General features: G+C 38.2%; 1 protein-coding gene across 4 annotated transcripts in view; it reads left to right on the top strand.

Annotated features, from left to right (window-relative positions):
- Positions 1-13,313, top strand: part of SLC9C2 (solute carrier family 9 member C2 (putative)) — an 86,837-nt gene that overhangs the window by 10,142 nt on the left and 63,382 nt on the right. For all 4 annotated transcript variants that reach the window (XM_060643544.3, XM_060643543.3, XM_060643546.3 and 1 more), the window contains 3 exons: positions 507-672; positions 8,335-8,451; positions 9,794-9,955. In XM_060643544.3, coding sequence (XP_060499527.3) covers positions 507-672; positions 8,335-8,451; positions 9,794-9,955 — 445 coding nt within the window. The remainder of the gene's footprint in view (positions 1-506; positions 673-8,334; positions 8,452-9,793; positions 9,956-13,313) is intronic.

Genomic DNA, 13,313 nt, shown 5'->3' with positions numbered 1-13,313 from the left:
AATATTCTGTTTCTCAGCAAGTGGTAGCTATGTAGCCTCAGAAAATAGTGTGGCTAATGAAATGTGCACAAAAGTTTGTTGAATGAGGCTTCTAGAAAGCCCTTAATAAGAGGGCCAAATCAGCTGGCATGTGGTTTTTGCCCTTTGTTTTTACCTTTCTTTCTATGTGGAGCCCTGCAGATCAACACCAAGGAAACCAGGAAATGTTTTACACAGAAGCAGGAAACATTTGCATTCCATTTTAAGAACATTTTGATGTTGGGAACTATTAAGCCGGAATGACAACAAGAAAGATTAGTGAATTGTTCTTGTAACAGTAAAATAGAATCTCTTTTGTTTGGAAGGGATGGTTTCTTTGAGGCAGGTAACCCTGAATACCTTTCAAAGTTATTTTTTAGAGTAACTGTACAAAATGCATAACCAAGGTCTGATTCTTACCTAAGTAAATGTAGTCGTGCCATCTTTAAATGTCAAATCTAATACTGTGTTATGAATTGGTTTCACAGGTCTTCCTAACAGGATTAATAAGCTTTGTTGTGGCATTCATCGTAATTGGATACGTAGTTCTGAGATTCAATGAAGAGTCATGGGATTTGCAATCTTGCCTACTCTTTAGCATGACCCTTGGCATTACAGATCCTATTTTTTCTGTGAATTCACTGAAAACTATTGGTATGTCAGATTTATTTCTCTCTCTTACATTTAAAAAAAATTTTTAAATATGAAATTTATTGTCAATTTACATTGAAGATATGAGGATAAATTATTTTTCTTTGGATCTTGTTTTGTTTTTGTTTTTTGCACAAATTGTGCATCTGGCAAGTAGATATTTATGCTATTTTTCTTGGCGATGGGGCATTGATGGACTTGAAAGATGCAATGCAAATAAGGCAATCCAAGATCTGGGATAAATACACCAATTGTAATCTCAAAGGATTTTTTTCAAGACGAAAAGTAACCTTTCTAGAAGGTGATGAAAATTAGCATTCTTATTCCATTCCACTGAATTCTAACCCTCAAGGTAGAAACTCTGCCATACCCCCAGTGAAACTCTTCTGAGGCCTTACTGTCTGTTGTTAGAACTGCCTCCCTTTTGGACCAGCTAACGGTAAGCAGGTAGTGGAAGGGTGTGTAGTTTATTTAAAAGATCTTACTGTGAGTAAGATCATAGTTTGGCAAACATGTTCAATAATAGCTTAGTCCTGGGGCACCTGGGTGGCTCAGTTGGTTAAGTATCTGACTCTTGGTTTCGGCTCAGGACCTTCTGAATCCTGAGATGGAGCCCCAGCATCGGGTTCTGCATGGACAGTGTGGAGCCTGACCCTCTCCTGCTTGCATGCTCTCTCTCTCTCTCTCTCTCTCAAAATAAATAAACTTAAAAAAAAAAAGTAATAGCTTATTCCCAAGAGGGTTTGGGGACCTTCAGTACTTCCCCTCTTATTTGGTAAAAGATGATTTCACTTGGAAATATCCCCCTGTTGTCATGTTTTATTAACACAGCAGTAAAAAACATGAAATGGTTAGGTGCTCTGGTTTCAGTTTTTGACGAAGAAATATTTTCCTAACCAATTTTAAGGTATTGGTTATATTTAATGGAAATATATTGCCTTATGATTGGAATTGGAAACCTCCAACCAATCCGATAAGTGATATTCCCGATTTTACACCCATTTACACTTGCTATTGGGAGAACATTGATTTTTAAGGTGGGAATACCCTAAATTGTCATATTTCTCGAAGAGTCTGATCCTGTCCTCTTTTCTTTCTCTCTCTCTATTTTCTTGAGAGGGAGAGAGAGACAGAGCACGAGAAGTGGAGGGCCAGAGAGAGAGGGGGACACAGAATTCAAAGTAGGCTCCAGGCTCCAAGCTGTCAGCACAGAGCCCGACGCTGGACTTGACCTCATGAACCTTGAGATCATGACCTGAGCCGAAGCTGGACACTTAACCAACTGAGCCACCCAGGCGCTCCTTTTCTCTCTCTATTTTCTAAGTACAATCTTTTTTTCTATTTTTCCTTTACTTGTCTTTCTCTTTCAGCCATTTGTATTTCCCAATTGTTTTATTCACCTCATTTTTTCCCTGCTCCCTTTTCTGAAACTCTTGACTGTAAGTGCCTATAACAAACTATAAACTTTAATTATTTACTGCAGTTTCTATATTCAATTTTTTTCCAAAAAAGAAGTATAATAGAAAGTCTTCTATTTCTTTTTTTTTAATTTTTAAAATTTATTTTTATTTTTATTTTTTGCGAGAGAGAGCACACACACGCACAAATGGGGTAGGAACAGAGAGAAGGAGAGAGAGAATACCAAGCAGGCTCCACGCTGTGTGTGTAGCCTGACACAGGGTTCAACCTCACAACTTTGAGATCATGATCTGAGCCAAAATCAAGAGTCAAATGCTTAATCAACTGGGCTACCCAGGTACCCCGAAAGTCTTCTATTTTTTAAAAAGAAAAACTAGTGAGGGTATTTGGCTCTTAGTTAATATTTTCTTTATGTCATTAATGCTCAAGGTGGTGCATGGGTTTTGGATCCAATAACAATTTTTCCTAATAAGACAAATTTGACTCATTTTTTTGGGGGGGGTAATAAATATCACTCTTGCTTATTTATGGTTTTGGCAGAGTCACCATATAGGCAATATATGTGAATTGGATAAATGGTTCTTTCTTCAAAACAGTTTACTTGTAATTGTCATAGTAATTTTTTAAGGAAAAATATTTTCTTCCATATGCCTAAAATTATCGTAATATACAAAACTAGTTCCTACAATGCAAATAGTGCTTCTTTTGATGTGATACCCTTGGGTACTGTAAACCCTGCACAGTCTGGGTGGCCTGACCTGTTGGAAAAGTAGTGGATATTCACATGCAAGTGAAAAGGAACTTGTCTGTTCATTACCTGTTTGAAAAGAATGCATTGGGCTCAAACAATTTTTACTTTGAAACAAATCTGGAAATTTACAACACAGGACACAAAAGATATTGGAAAGGATGCAGAGAAAGGGGAACATTTTTGTCCTGTTAGTGGGAATGCAAACTGGTGCAGCCACTCTGGAAAACAGTATGGAGTTTTCTCAAAAAGTTAAAAATAGAACCACCCTACAATGCAGCAATTCCATTACTTGGTATTTATCCAAAGGATATAAAAATGCTGATTTGAAAGGGCACATGCACCCTGTGTTTATAGCAGCATTATCAACAATAGCCAAATTATGCAAAGAACCCAAATGTCCATCAACTAGGTAAAGATGTAAGATATAGATATCATGGAACATTACTCAGCCACCAGAAAGAATCTTTCCATTTGCAACAATGTGGATGGAGCTAGACTATATTATGCTAAGTGAAATAAGTCAGTCAGAGAAAGACAAATACCATGTGATTTTACTCATGTGGAATTTAAGAAACAAAATGGATGAACATAGGGGAAAGAACATAGAGGGAGGCAAACCATAAGAGACTCTTAACCGTAGAGAACAAACTGAGGGTTGCTGGAGCGGAGGTGGGTGGGGGGAAGAGCCAAATTGGGGATGGGTATTAAGGAGGGCATTTGTTGGGATGAACGCTGGGTGTTATATATAAGTGATGAATTGCTAAATTCTACTCCTGAAACTAATATTACACTATATGTTAACTAAAATTTAAATAAAAACATGAAATATTTTTAAAAAACCCAAAAAGCAAATCTGAAATAGGACTTTGTAAAGGAATAAAATACAAGGTTTTGGTATGATCTCAATTGAGTAAAAATTTATACACTTAGAAAAAGACTTCAACATTAAGGTTGTATCTGAGCTGTGAAACTGTTAGGTGGCTTTTGTTTTATTCTTTCCTTTTTCACATTTTTCAGTGAATTAGTGAGTATAAGTTCTACATTATGAGGGAGTAATTCTTGTGGTATTTTGCCATTAAACACAACTACAAGGCAAATTCAATGCTTCATACTTCAGACCTTTCATTTTACTTGTTCCAGGTTGGGTTCCTGAATTTGAGGGAAGGATAAAAGGATTTCATGAGCAGCTAAATCAAATGTGCTAATAATCTCTAAATCTGTTTTGCCAGCATTTTTTTGTGGCTTCTGTCACAGTCAAAGCTAGCAACAAGTAGTAAACTGAATATTGGGTAGCAACCCTCTTGGGAGCTTCCCAGATGCAGTTTGAAACTGACCCCCATAGGCAGAGGGGAGGGAGAGACTGAAGAAAGAGGCAGGTTGGTAGGTTTTTATAAGCAGAAGAAACTTACTTACAAGGCTTGTCTTGGGTAGCAACAAGATGAAAGCATCCCTGCCCCTGCACTCCACATCTTAAAATGTATGTATTGGCCTCAACAGAGTCCAGTCATGTACACTGTGCAGGGGTTCTGAACACCCATCACTATCTCAAGGCCGTGTCCTTGGATCAGCCTCTGGGAGCAGGAAAGGCAAGTGGAGCTCACATTCCACTTGCTGAGGAGGGGCTGAGGAGCCTCTAATCACCCAGGTCCAAGTCAGCAGGTCAACTGTCAGTCATATCTTCGTTCCCCAACAACGAGAGGATTATAACTTATCTTGCCATTTGCTTTCTTTATTGGCTACAATAATGAAGCAAGAAGAACAGAAATAAACAGCCTGAATACATTGATCCACAGGCAGACACTGACTAATTAGAAATTCTGTATAATCCTGTATATCCTATCATTCAGGAGACTTTGGGAAAGATGGATAGAATCTGAATATTCTGATGTTTCATATCCTCAGATCAAACACTGGAAAGCAGAGATTTTCTTTCTTTCAAACTACATATAGTATTCTAGAAATAATAATAATAATAAAAAAATAATAATAATACCCCAGCTATATATATTTAATTATTATGTGTTTCAAAAACACCAAAAGAAAAAAATTAGAATTTTAATCAGATCCAGTTCTGTTTGGATTTTTAAAAAAAGTGTCACTGTGATCATTTTGAATTTGATGCAATGGGATTATATTAAACAGATGCTTTTAGAAAATATGTAGTTTTGCAATCCTTTCTATATCAATTTTTAATTATATTAGGATGCATAATGTACTATTGTGTGTCATATGTTCTTAAATTTGGGGGTTATGCCAGCTCCACAAACTCATCAGGGACACTGGGTCTCTCTGTTTATATATTCCTGTGGATATGGGGAAGGAAAACTCTTGAAGGAGAAGAGGGAACAACCCCTTTCATGTTTGTCACAGCCAGAGTGGAAAAACTTCATAATTCATGGGACATCAAGTAGAGGCCTTAGTAGCAGGGAAATTTTCCTTTAAACTAAAGGCTGCTCTGGTACTCTGTAGCAAAGCCTAAAAGCAAGTTATAAAAGGTTAAGCTATTTCCAAGTAATAACTGCTCTAGAACAAAAAATATTTATAGGAATACAAAAATATACAGCACCTAATAAGGTAAAATATACACTTCTGTCATGTGTAATAAAAAATTAGCAGGCATACAAAGGAGCAGGAAAATATGAGTCATAAAAAGTACAAAATAATAAGAGAAACAGATGCAGTAATGAGGCAGATGGTAGAATTACTAGATACAAACATTAAAGCAGTTATTGTAACTCTATTCTGTAGATTCAAAAAATTAGAGGAAGGATTAAGGCTGGGGTAAAACTTATTCCTGTCATCTTGTGAGAGCCCATTGTTAAATAATCACAAACTTTGCAAGCCAGTTGTTAAACCATCAATAACTTCAAATTGGCTATGATGGAAGTGTTTATACATGGAATTGGCAAATGCTACAAATCAGATGTTTTTGTTTTTGTTTTAATTTTGGAGAGGTGGTTTATCAGCATACCACTGGTAGATATAAAAAAAGACCTAAATCAAACTTCTAGAGATGAAAAACACAATACCTAAGGCAAAAATTCCACTGGATGGAAGTAGATTAGACACTGTAAAAGAAAGTATTAGTGAACTTGAAGGGGCAGCAATAGAAACTATCCAAAACAAAGCACATGGAGAAAATAAGTGAAAAGAACATTAGTGAACCGTGGGACAACTTCAAGTGGTTTGATATACAAGTCCCCAAAAAAGAGGAGAGAGAGTGGGAGAAACAAAAAAATACTTGAAGAAATAATGGATGAAAAATTCTGAATCAAGAAGCTCAACCTACATGAACCCAAGAAACATAAAACTACACTATGACATATAAAAATCAAGTTCCTAAAAATATCTTAAAGGCAGACAGAAGAGGAGACACATTATATACAGAGTAACAAAAATAATAATGACTTCTTTTCAGAAACAATGCAAATGAGAAGATGGTGGAACAACGTTTTTAAAGTACTCAAATAAAAACTTAGAATCCTCAGTGGAAATATATTTGAAAAGCAAAGGTAAAATACCTTCTTAAACATACTGAAACTAAAAGAATTTATCATTAGCAGATCCTCACTATTAAAAGATGATAAAGGAAGTCAGGAGGAATGAAACTGGTACCAAATAGAAATTTGGATCTACATAAAGGAATGAAAAGCCCTGTAATTGGTAAACATATGGGAAAATATTTTTTTCATATTTTTATTTTTATTAGAAAATTTTTTTCTAATGTTTATTCATTTATTTGAGAGACAGAGACAGAGCATGAGTGGGGGAGGGACAGAGAGAGAGAGAGAGAGAGAGAGAGAGAGAGACACAGAATCCGAAGCAGGCTCCGGGCTCTGAGCTGTCAGCACAGAGCCTGGTGTGGGGCTCAAACTCACGAACCTGTAGATCATGACCTGAGCCAAGTCGGCCGCTTAACTGACTGAGCCACCCAGGTGCCCCTGACTTTTTTTCCTTATTTTTAAATCTATTTAAAGTATAATATTTAAAGTAACAATGATAGTAATCTACCTTGGGTTTTATTTCTCTGCTCCTCCATTCTTTGTGTGGGGCTTCTACTCTCAGGATCACAAGTTGGCTGCTAAAGTTCCAGTCATCACACCCACATTTCAGGCAAGGAGAAGAGGAAAAGGGCAAGGGACAGAGAGAGATGCTTCTTTCAACCAAGTCACTTCTCCCTCCAAGAAATTTCCCCAGAGTCCAACTTGGTAACTTCCACTTATATCTCAGTGGCTACTCTTTGAAGCCCAGGATGTGAGGGGAAATGGTCATTTTGCTGAACACAGTGCCACCCTGGATAAAACCAGTTTTGTTACCAAGAACAGAGGATGGATACTGGTTGGGCGAGTACCAGTCACTATCACCCTACTCATAAGTTGTGTATCACTAAGCAATTAATTTGATTATATTTTCCATTAAACTTAACTACTTGTGGATGCTAAGTGCCAATAAGATTTTGTACTGAATTAAAATTTTTTAAAAACAACTTTTTTGAAATATAATCCATGTACCATAAAATTTATCCTTCTAAAGTGTACACTTCAGTGATCTATAATATATTTACAGAGTTATACAACCATCATCACCATCTAATTTTAGAACTTTTTTTTTTTTGAGAGAGAGAGCACACGAGCAGGGGAGAGGGGCCGAGGGAGAGAGAGAGAGAGAGAGAGAGAGAGAGACGGTCTTAAGCAGGCTCCACACTGGGTGTGATCTCATGACTGTGAGGTGAAATCCAGAGTCAGACACCTAACTGACTGAGGTACCCAGACACCCCTGGAGCAGTTTTATCACCATCAAAGAAATCTCCTGGCCATTAGCAGTCACATCTAATTCCCCTATTCCAAGCCCCTGGCAACCAACCACTAATCTACTTTCTGTCTATAGATTTGCCTATTCTGGACATTTCATACAAGTCAAACCATACAATATGTGTTTCTTGTGTTTGTCTTCTTTCCCTTTTTATAATGTTTTCAAGGTTCATCCATGCTGTAACATGTATCAATCAGTACTTCCTTCTTTTCTGTGGCTGAATAATTTGATTGACTATTACAGATAATGCTGCTATGAACATTCATGTAAAATTGTGTGGACGTAGGTTTTCAATTCTCTTGAGCATATGTCTAGAAGTAGAATCGCTGGGCCATCCTTTGTACTTATTTCTAAAATGTGATTTTTGTGGAGTCGAATGACTTCTGTTTATTCAAACTAAATATTGTGTCACGCTGAGAAGTACTTTGTCTCATTCTAAAACTCAAGCATGGTTTGAGGCCATGGACACTTCAGAGAATGCTCTTGTCATGTTCCCTTGTCGTTGGAGATATAAAAAAAAGCACATGGAGAAATTAAAAATGGTGGTTGCCTTACAGGCCCATCCCAGTCATGGCTGTTTTCTTTTTGTCAGCATATTCCTTCTCTTTTATTTTTGTGTTTCCTGTGCAAGAGCATCATTTTCATGTACCAAATTAAATTACATTTTATATTTCCTTTTCCAGGCATTTCCAAAATGTATACTGATATCATAAGAGGAGAATCAATGATAATTTGTGGCTTCACATCCATACTTTTTGGACTTTTTCGGAACAACTTACTCCACATTTCCATACTTAGAGGTAAGAGCATTTATTTTCCTGTGAATATTTTCTAAGATGTGAGTGCATTATTAAAAATTGTTCATTTATTTATGTTGAGAAAGGGAGAGTAAGTGTGCATGAGAGAGAGGGGCAGAGAGAGAGAGAGGGAGAGAGAGAGAATCCCAGGCAGTTTCCACATTGTCAGCACAGAGCCCAACGTGGACCTTGATCTCAAAGGTCTCAGTGAGGTCATGACCTGAGCTGAAATCAAGAGTTGGACGCTTAACTGACTGAGCCACCCAGGTGCCCCTCCTCTGCATATTTTCTGAAATCATTCTTCTATGATGCATTTCAATTCACACCAAAGTTAAAATACATTCAAGATGTCTTAACTTTACTGCATTCTCTATATTTTACTTTTGGACCAGTTAAAATAGCATATATCAGATAACAAGAAAATAATTACCATATATATGTTTTCTTGGACAGTATGGGGGAAAGAATGGTAAAAAAAATGATTTAGTTTCTCTCCCCACCACACACACATCATCTGGCGCAAAGTAACTGCTTTCCTGGATCAATCTGGATCTCAGTGAGTGGATGTTAAGAATTGATTAGGGGCACCTGGGTGCCTTAGTGGGTAGAGCATCTGACTCTTGATCTCAGGGTCATGAATTCAAGCCCCACGTTGGTGTGGAGCCTACTTAAAAAAAGAAAAAAAAATGGACTTGATCCTGGATTTGAGCCTGAGGGTGAAGGCAGAATGTGATAGTTTTAGGAGGAGAGAGGTGCTAAAAGGAGAAAGAAATATTGGTGATAAAGAGGGGTGTGCAGTGCTTCTCAGTGGGGAGCTATAGGCATTTGGGGTGGGACAATCTTTGTTATTTAGGACTGACCTTGGCATTGTCTGACACCCGCTCGCTGACTGCCATTGTTGCCCCCAGTTTTGGTGACTACAGAAAATTTCTCTTCTCCATTTCCCAAATGCCCTTGGGCTGGGGGTCACAAATGGACTTCAGATTGGTGGGGACCCTGGACACGATTTGCTTGGCCCTAATATAGTGTGTAAACAGTTTGAATTTGGATGTTTTTTTGGTCAGAGATTCACTTTCTAGTTTGTTACAGGCTTTTCACTTGCCTGGCTTCTGAGGACATTTGAGTCTGCTCTTCCTGGATAAGCAAACCTCAAGCTACAGACCATTAGGGAAATGTCCCCAGAAAGTCTGTTTTACCAGGCTTTCCTGAAACTCCCACTTGCTGAAGGACAAGGTCCCCATTCAAAATCTCAAAAGCAAACCAAAGCACATAGACCCATCTGCCATCAATGAAAGAAACGAAAGTTACAGTTCAACTTCTGTTCTTTCTTACTTTCTTTTTCTAGACTTACATGTAATCACGGGCCTCTGCTTGGGCATCTTTGGAAGCATAATATGTGGATATTCGTGTGCAAGAATCATTCAGTTTATATTGACTGACCTCTTTAGCAATACACTAACTAGTGTCATTCTTTGCATTTCAATGGTGTACCTGACTTTCTACGTTGGTAAGGCAGAAACAAACACAAAAAAATGCTGCCCTCAAAGTGAATTTTATGTACTTTTCTTCTTCGTTGATCTTGAATCCTTTGCTTCTTCCTAACTGCTTCCCCCTTGTTGCAGCCCCTCTGTGCATCTTGTCATGTTATTCTTCTGCTACTTCTAGCTCTTTCCTACTCTCTCTTAACATCTCCTTAATTTCAACCTCACGTCCCTTCCCTTTGCATTATTTCTCTATGTAATTACTCTCTTGCTCTTTTTTTTTTAATTAAAAAATGTTTATTTATTTTGAGAGAGAGAGTAAGCAAGGGAGGTGCAGAGAGAGAGAGAATCCCAAGCAGGCTCTGCACTGTCAGCGCAGAGCCCAGCTAAGGGCTCAAATCCACCAACCACGAGATCATGACTGGGCCAAAATCAAGAGTTGGACACTTAATTGCCTGAGCCACCCAGGCACCCCTCTCTTGTTCTTTTTGAACTCCACCTTTTGACCTTACATTTAGTCATTGGCAGTCCCCTGGAATCAGCTCAGTGCTGATTCCTGCTCTGACCCTTAGCAACCCATCTCTAAAATGAGAGAACCAGGAGAGATGCTCCTGAGGTCTTTGCAGCTCAGCTGCCTTTCATTCCATGGGCTTCACAACGAGGGGCCTGTAGGAATGGCGGCCCTCACCAGAGGCTAGGAGGCAGGAGAGTAGAGGGAGAAATCAGGTAGGTATACCTGTATCTGGAAAAGAAGCAGGAAAGTAGAATAATCGTAGGAGTCAAAGTGCCTAACTGGTAGACCTGCAATAATTTGCTAGCTTAGTCCAGAAGATTGGCAATTAAGGATTTTTACCAGCCTGATTGAGCTAACCAGTCCCCAAGAGCCATAGCAACTGCATCGAAACAGTCAAATCCTGCTTCTGCTCTCACCCCACATAGTGGGGCAACTCACACCCATGAAAGACCTCAAGCATCAAAAGCTTAATTACTCTTGTCATCTCCAGTTACCTAAAAGCTCTGCTTCCGCTCTAGGTAGATTGCCACCTGGGACTTGCTTACTGCCCTGAATCAGTAAAAGTACAGAAGGCATTCACTGAATGGTCATTTCCTTCAGATTCCTAATTTTCTTTATTTTTTTTCTTCTCCCTGTGAAACTTTTATGGATGCCTTAAATATCTGGAGAAAAAAATTTTAAAAATTGATGTGGAAGCTGTCTCTTTTTCATCTTTTTATTTATTCTCTTTTCGGTGTTCTCCCAGCCAACCCCAGTGCTTCCTATATGCCTGAAAGTAATTTGACACATGTTGGTTGAATACACTGATACTAGCCCTTGAAGCGTTTTGGAGTTAGGCAGACTTGCATTCAACCCCCACCTTCACGGTTTATTAGCTTGCTGACCTTGGAATATTACTTAACCTCTCTAAGCTTTAGTTAGTTTCCTTATCTATAAAAGTGATATAGAAACACCTAACCTGTAGGGGTACTCTTGGCACTAACAAGATAATGTATGTCCGATGACTTGCTCATGCTGATAGGCTGGAGACAGCTCTTAGCCGCTTGCGAGAGCTGACTGTACACATCTCTTTCACAGCTCTGTTCAGGTGACATCATGTTGAAATTGGTCATATTGCGAGTATTTACACCATGGAAACTGGCCGACACTGTCCATCAGGGACTTTTAAAAACTCGTTTAACCTCCGGAGAGCTGCTTTTAAACATTTACTAGCTCACCACTGAACTCAAGTTCGGGCAGCTAACAAACGTTGGTTCCCTTCCACTTTCCTTCTGAAAGAGGGAGGTGCTTCTGGTCAGTGCTTGGGAGGCCTGGACTAGATTGTCCCTTTCAGTCTCAGGAGAAGCCACTGCTGACGGAGCCTTGATGTTGGACCTGTGGCCTCGGGAACTTGTGAGGCAATAAATTCCTGTTGCTTAAGATAGTTTGTGGAACTCTTTTTCAGCAGCGCCAGGAAACCGATATTCTCCCTCCTCCATTGCACTTTCCTCTGCTTCAGGGATTAAAAAACCACTTTGGGTGGTCCTTTACTCTTATGTTTAATTATTTCAGTGATAGACATGTTATCACGAGAAGTTCCATTGCCAGAAATTCCATTGCTAAACACAGATAAAATTCTAATGCACACGCTCTCCAATGTTACATTTCTGTTATGTTATCTAATTTTGTTTTTTTTTCCCCCCTTCACTAATGTACACTCAGTCAACGGGCTAAAGCCCAGGGAGCCTCTGATTGAGGTTACAATGTCACCTCTTTGAGCACATACAGTAATTTCCATTTTTGTCTCTGTTGTGTTCAGTTCATGAAACCTGGACTTGTATAAAAATATTCATTCTTTTCCATGAAACAAAACAAAACAAAAAACAAAACAAATGGCACAGACATTGCCTCACAAAAGGCACAATGCTTCTGGAACATTGTTGGTTCACAGGTAGTGCAGTTGGAAATATTCATATATCAGCCCATGGAAGAAAGTTTGAATTTAGGACAGAAAAGGCACTTTAAGAGTCAGTGTATAATTCATGAAACATGGTAGGTTTTATAAAAGCCAGAGGTGTACCAAGAGAGGGGCTTAATCTAAGCATGAGGAATATTATATCAAGTGATGTTATTCACAATTTCCGGGGAATGAAGATAATAAAGAGCAGACAACATTTAAAGTTTCATTGTTTCAAAACTCTCTACAAACAATGCATCTCCTTCTTGCCTGTGCTGATGCTCTCCAGTGTCTCTTTGTATAGTCATTGGTCTAGATTATAAAGGCCCTCTGTCATCATCCAAATATATTTTAGTTAGAAATACATCCAGTCTTGAATCCTGGTGCTTTTAGGGAAAAAAAATTTCCCTTTGATTCTCCTTTTAGGGGGACATTCACTTTTTCTAAACCAGAGAGAGGAAGAGAGAGACAAAGATTGAGAGAGCCACTTGTCCACAGCGTCAGTTCTCTGTGGTAGTTTTTTCCATTGAGTCAGAAAAACATTGAGTTCCATATGACTACTGGGGTTCGTGCTGATGAAAATTACTTTCTTTATTACATGGTCCATGATTTTCCCCCCCTTCAGAACACTTAGAATATTATTGAATATAATAGCATTTGTAATTTTGTAAAAATGTCACCTAATTATAAAAGTAATGCATGTTTATTGTAGAATTTTGGAAAAATTATGAAAAGTCAAAGAAAAAAAATCACCAATAAACCTATGTTATAAATTAGACTATGGATACATTTTGGTATATGTCCTCAGCCTTTAAAAAATACATATAAACACACATACATATATTAATGTATGCATTCATACCATGTAATCCTATAACATTGGGATTATATGAAATAAGATGACATCAGTTTTAAATTTTTTTCATGTTTATTT

Source organism: Panthera onca, chromosome F1 (assembly GCF_046562875.1).
Source record: "Panthera onca isolate mPanOnc1 chromosome F1, mPanOnc1 haplotype 2, whole genome shotgun sequence".
NCBI lineage: Eukaryota > Metazoa > Chordata > Mammalia > Carnivora > Felidae > Panthera > Panthera onca.
The sequence above is the reverse complement of the archived record's forward strand: the minus strand, read 5'-3'. Positions and strand labels throughout refer to the sequence as shown.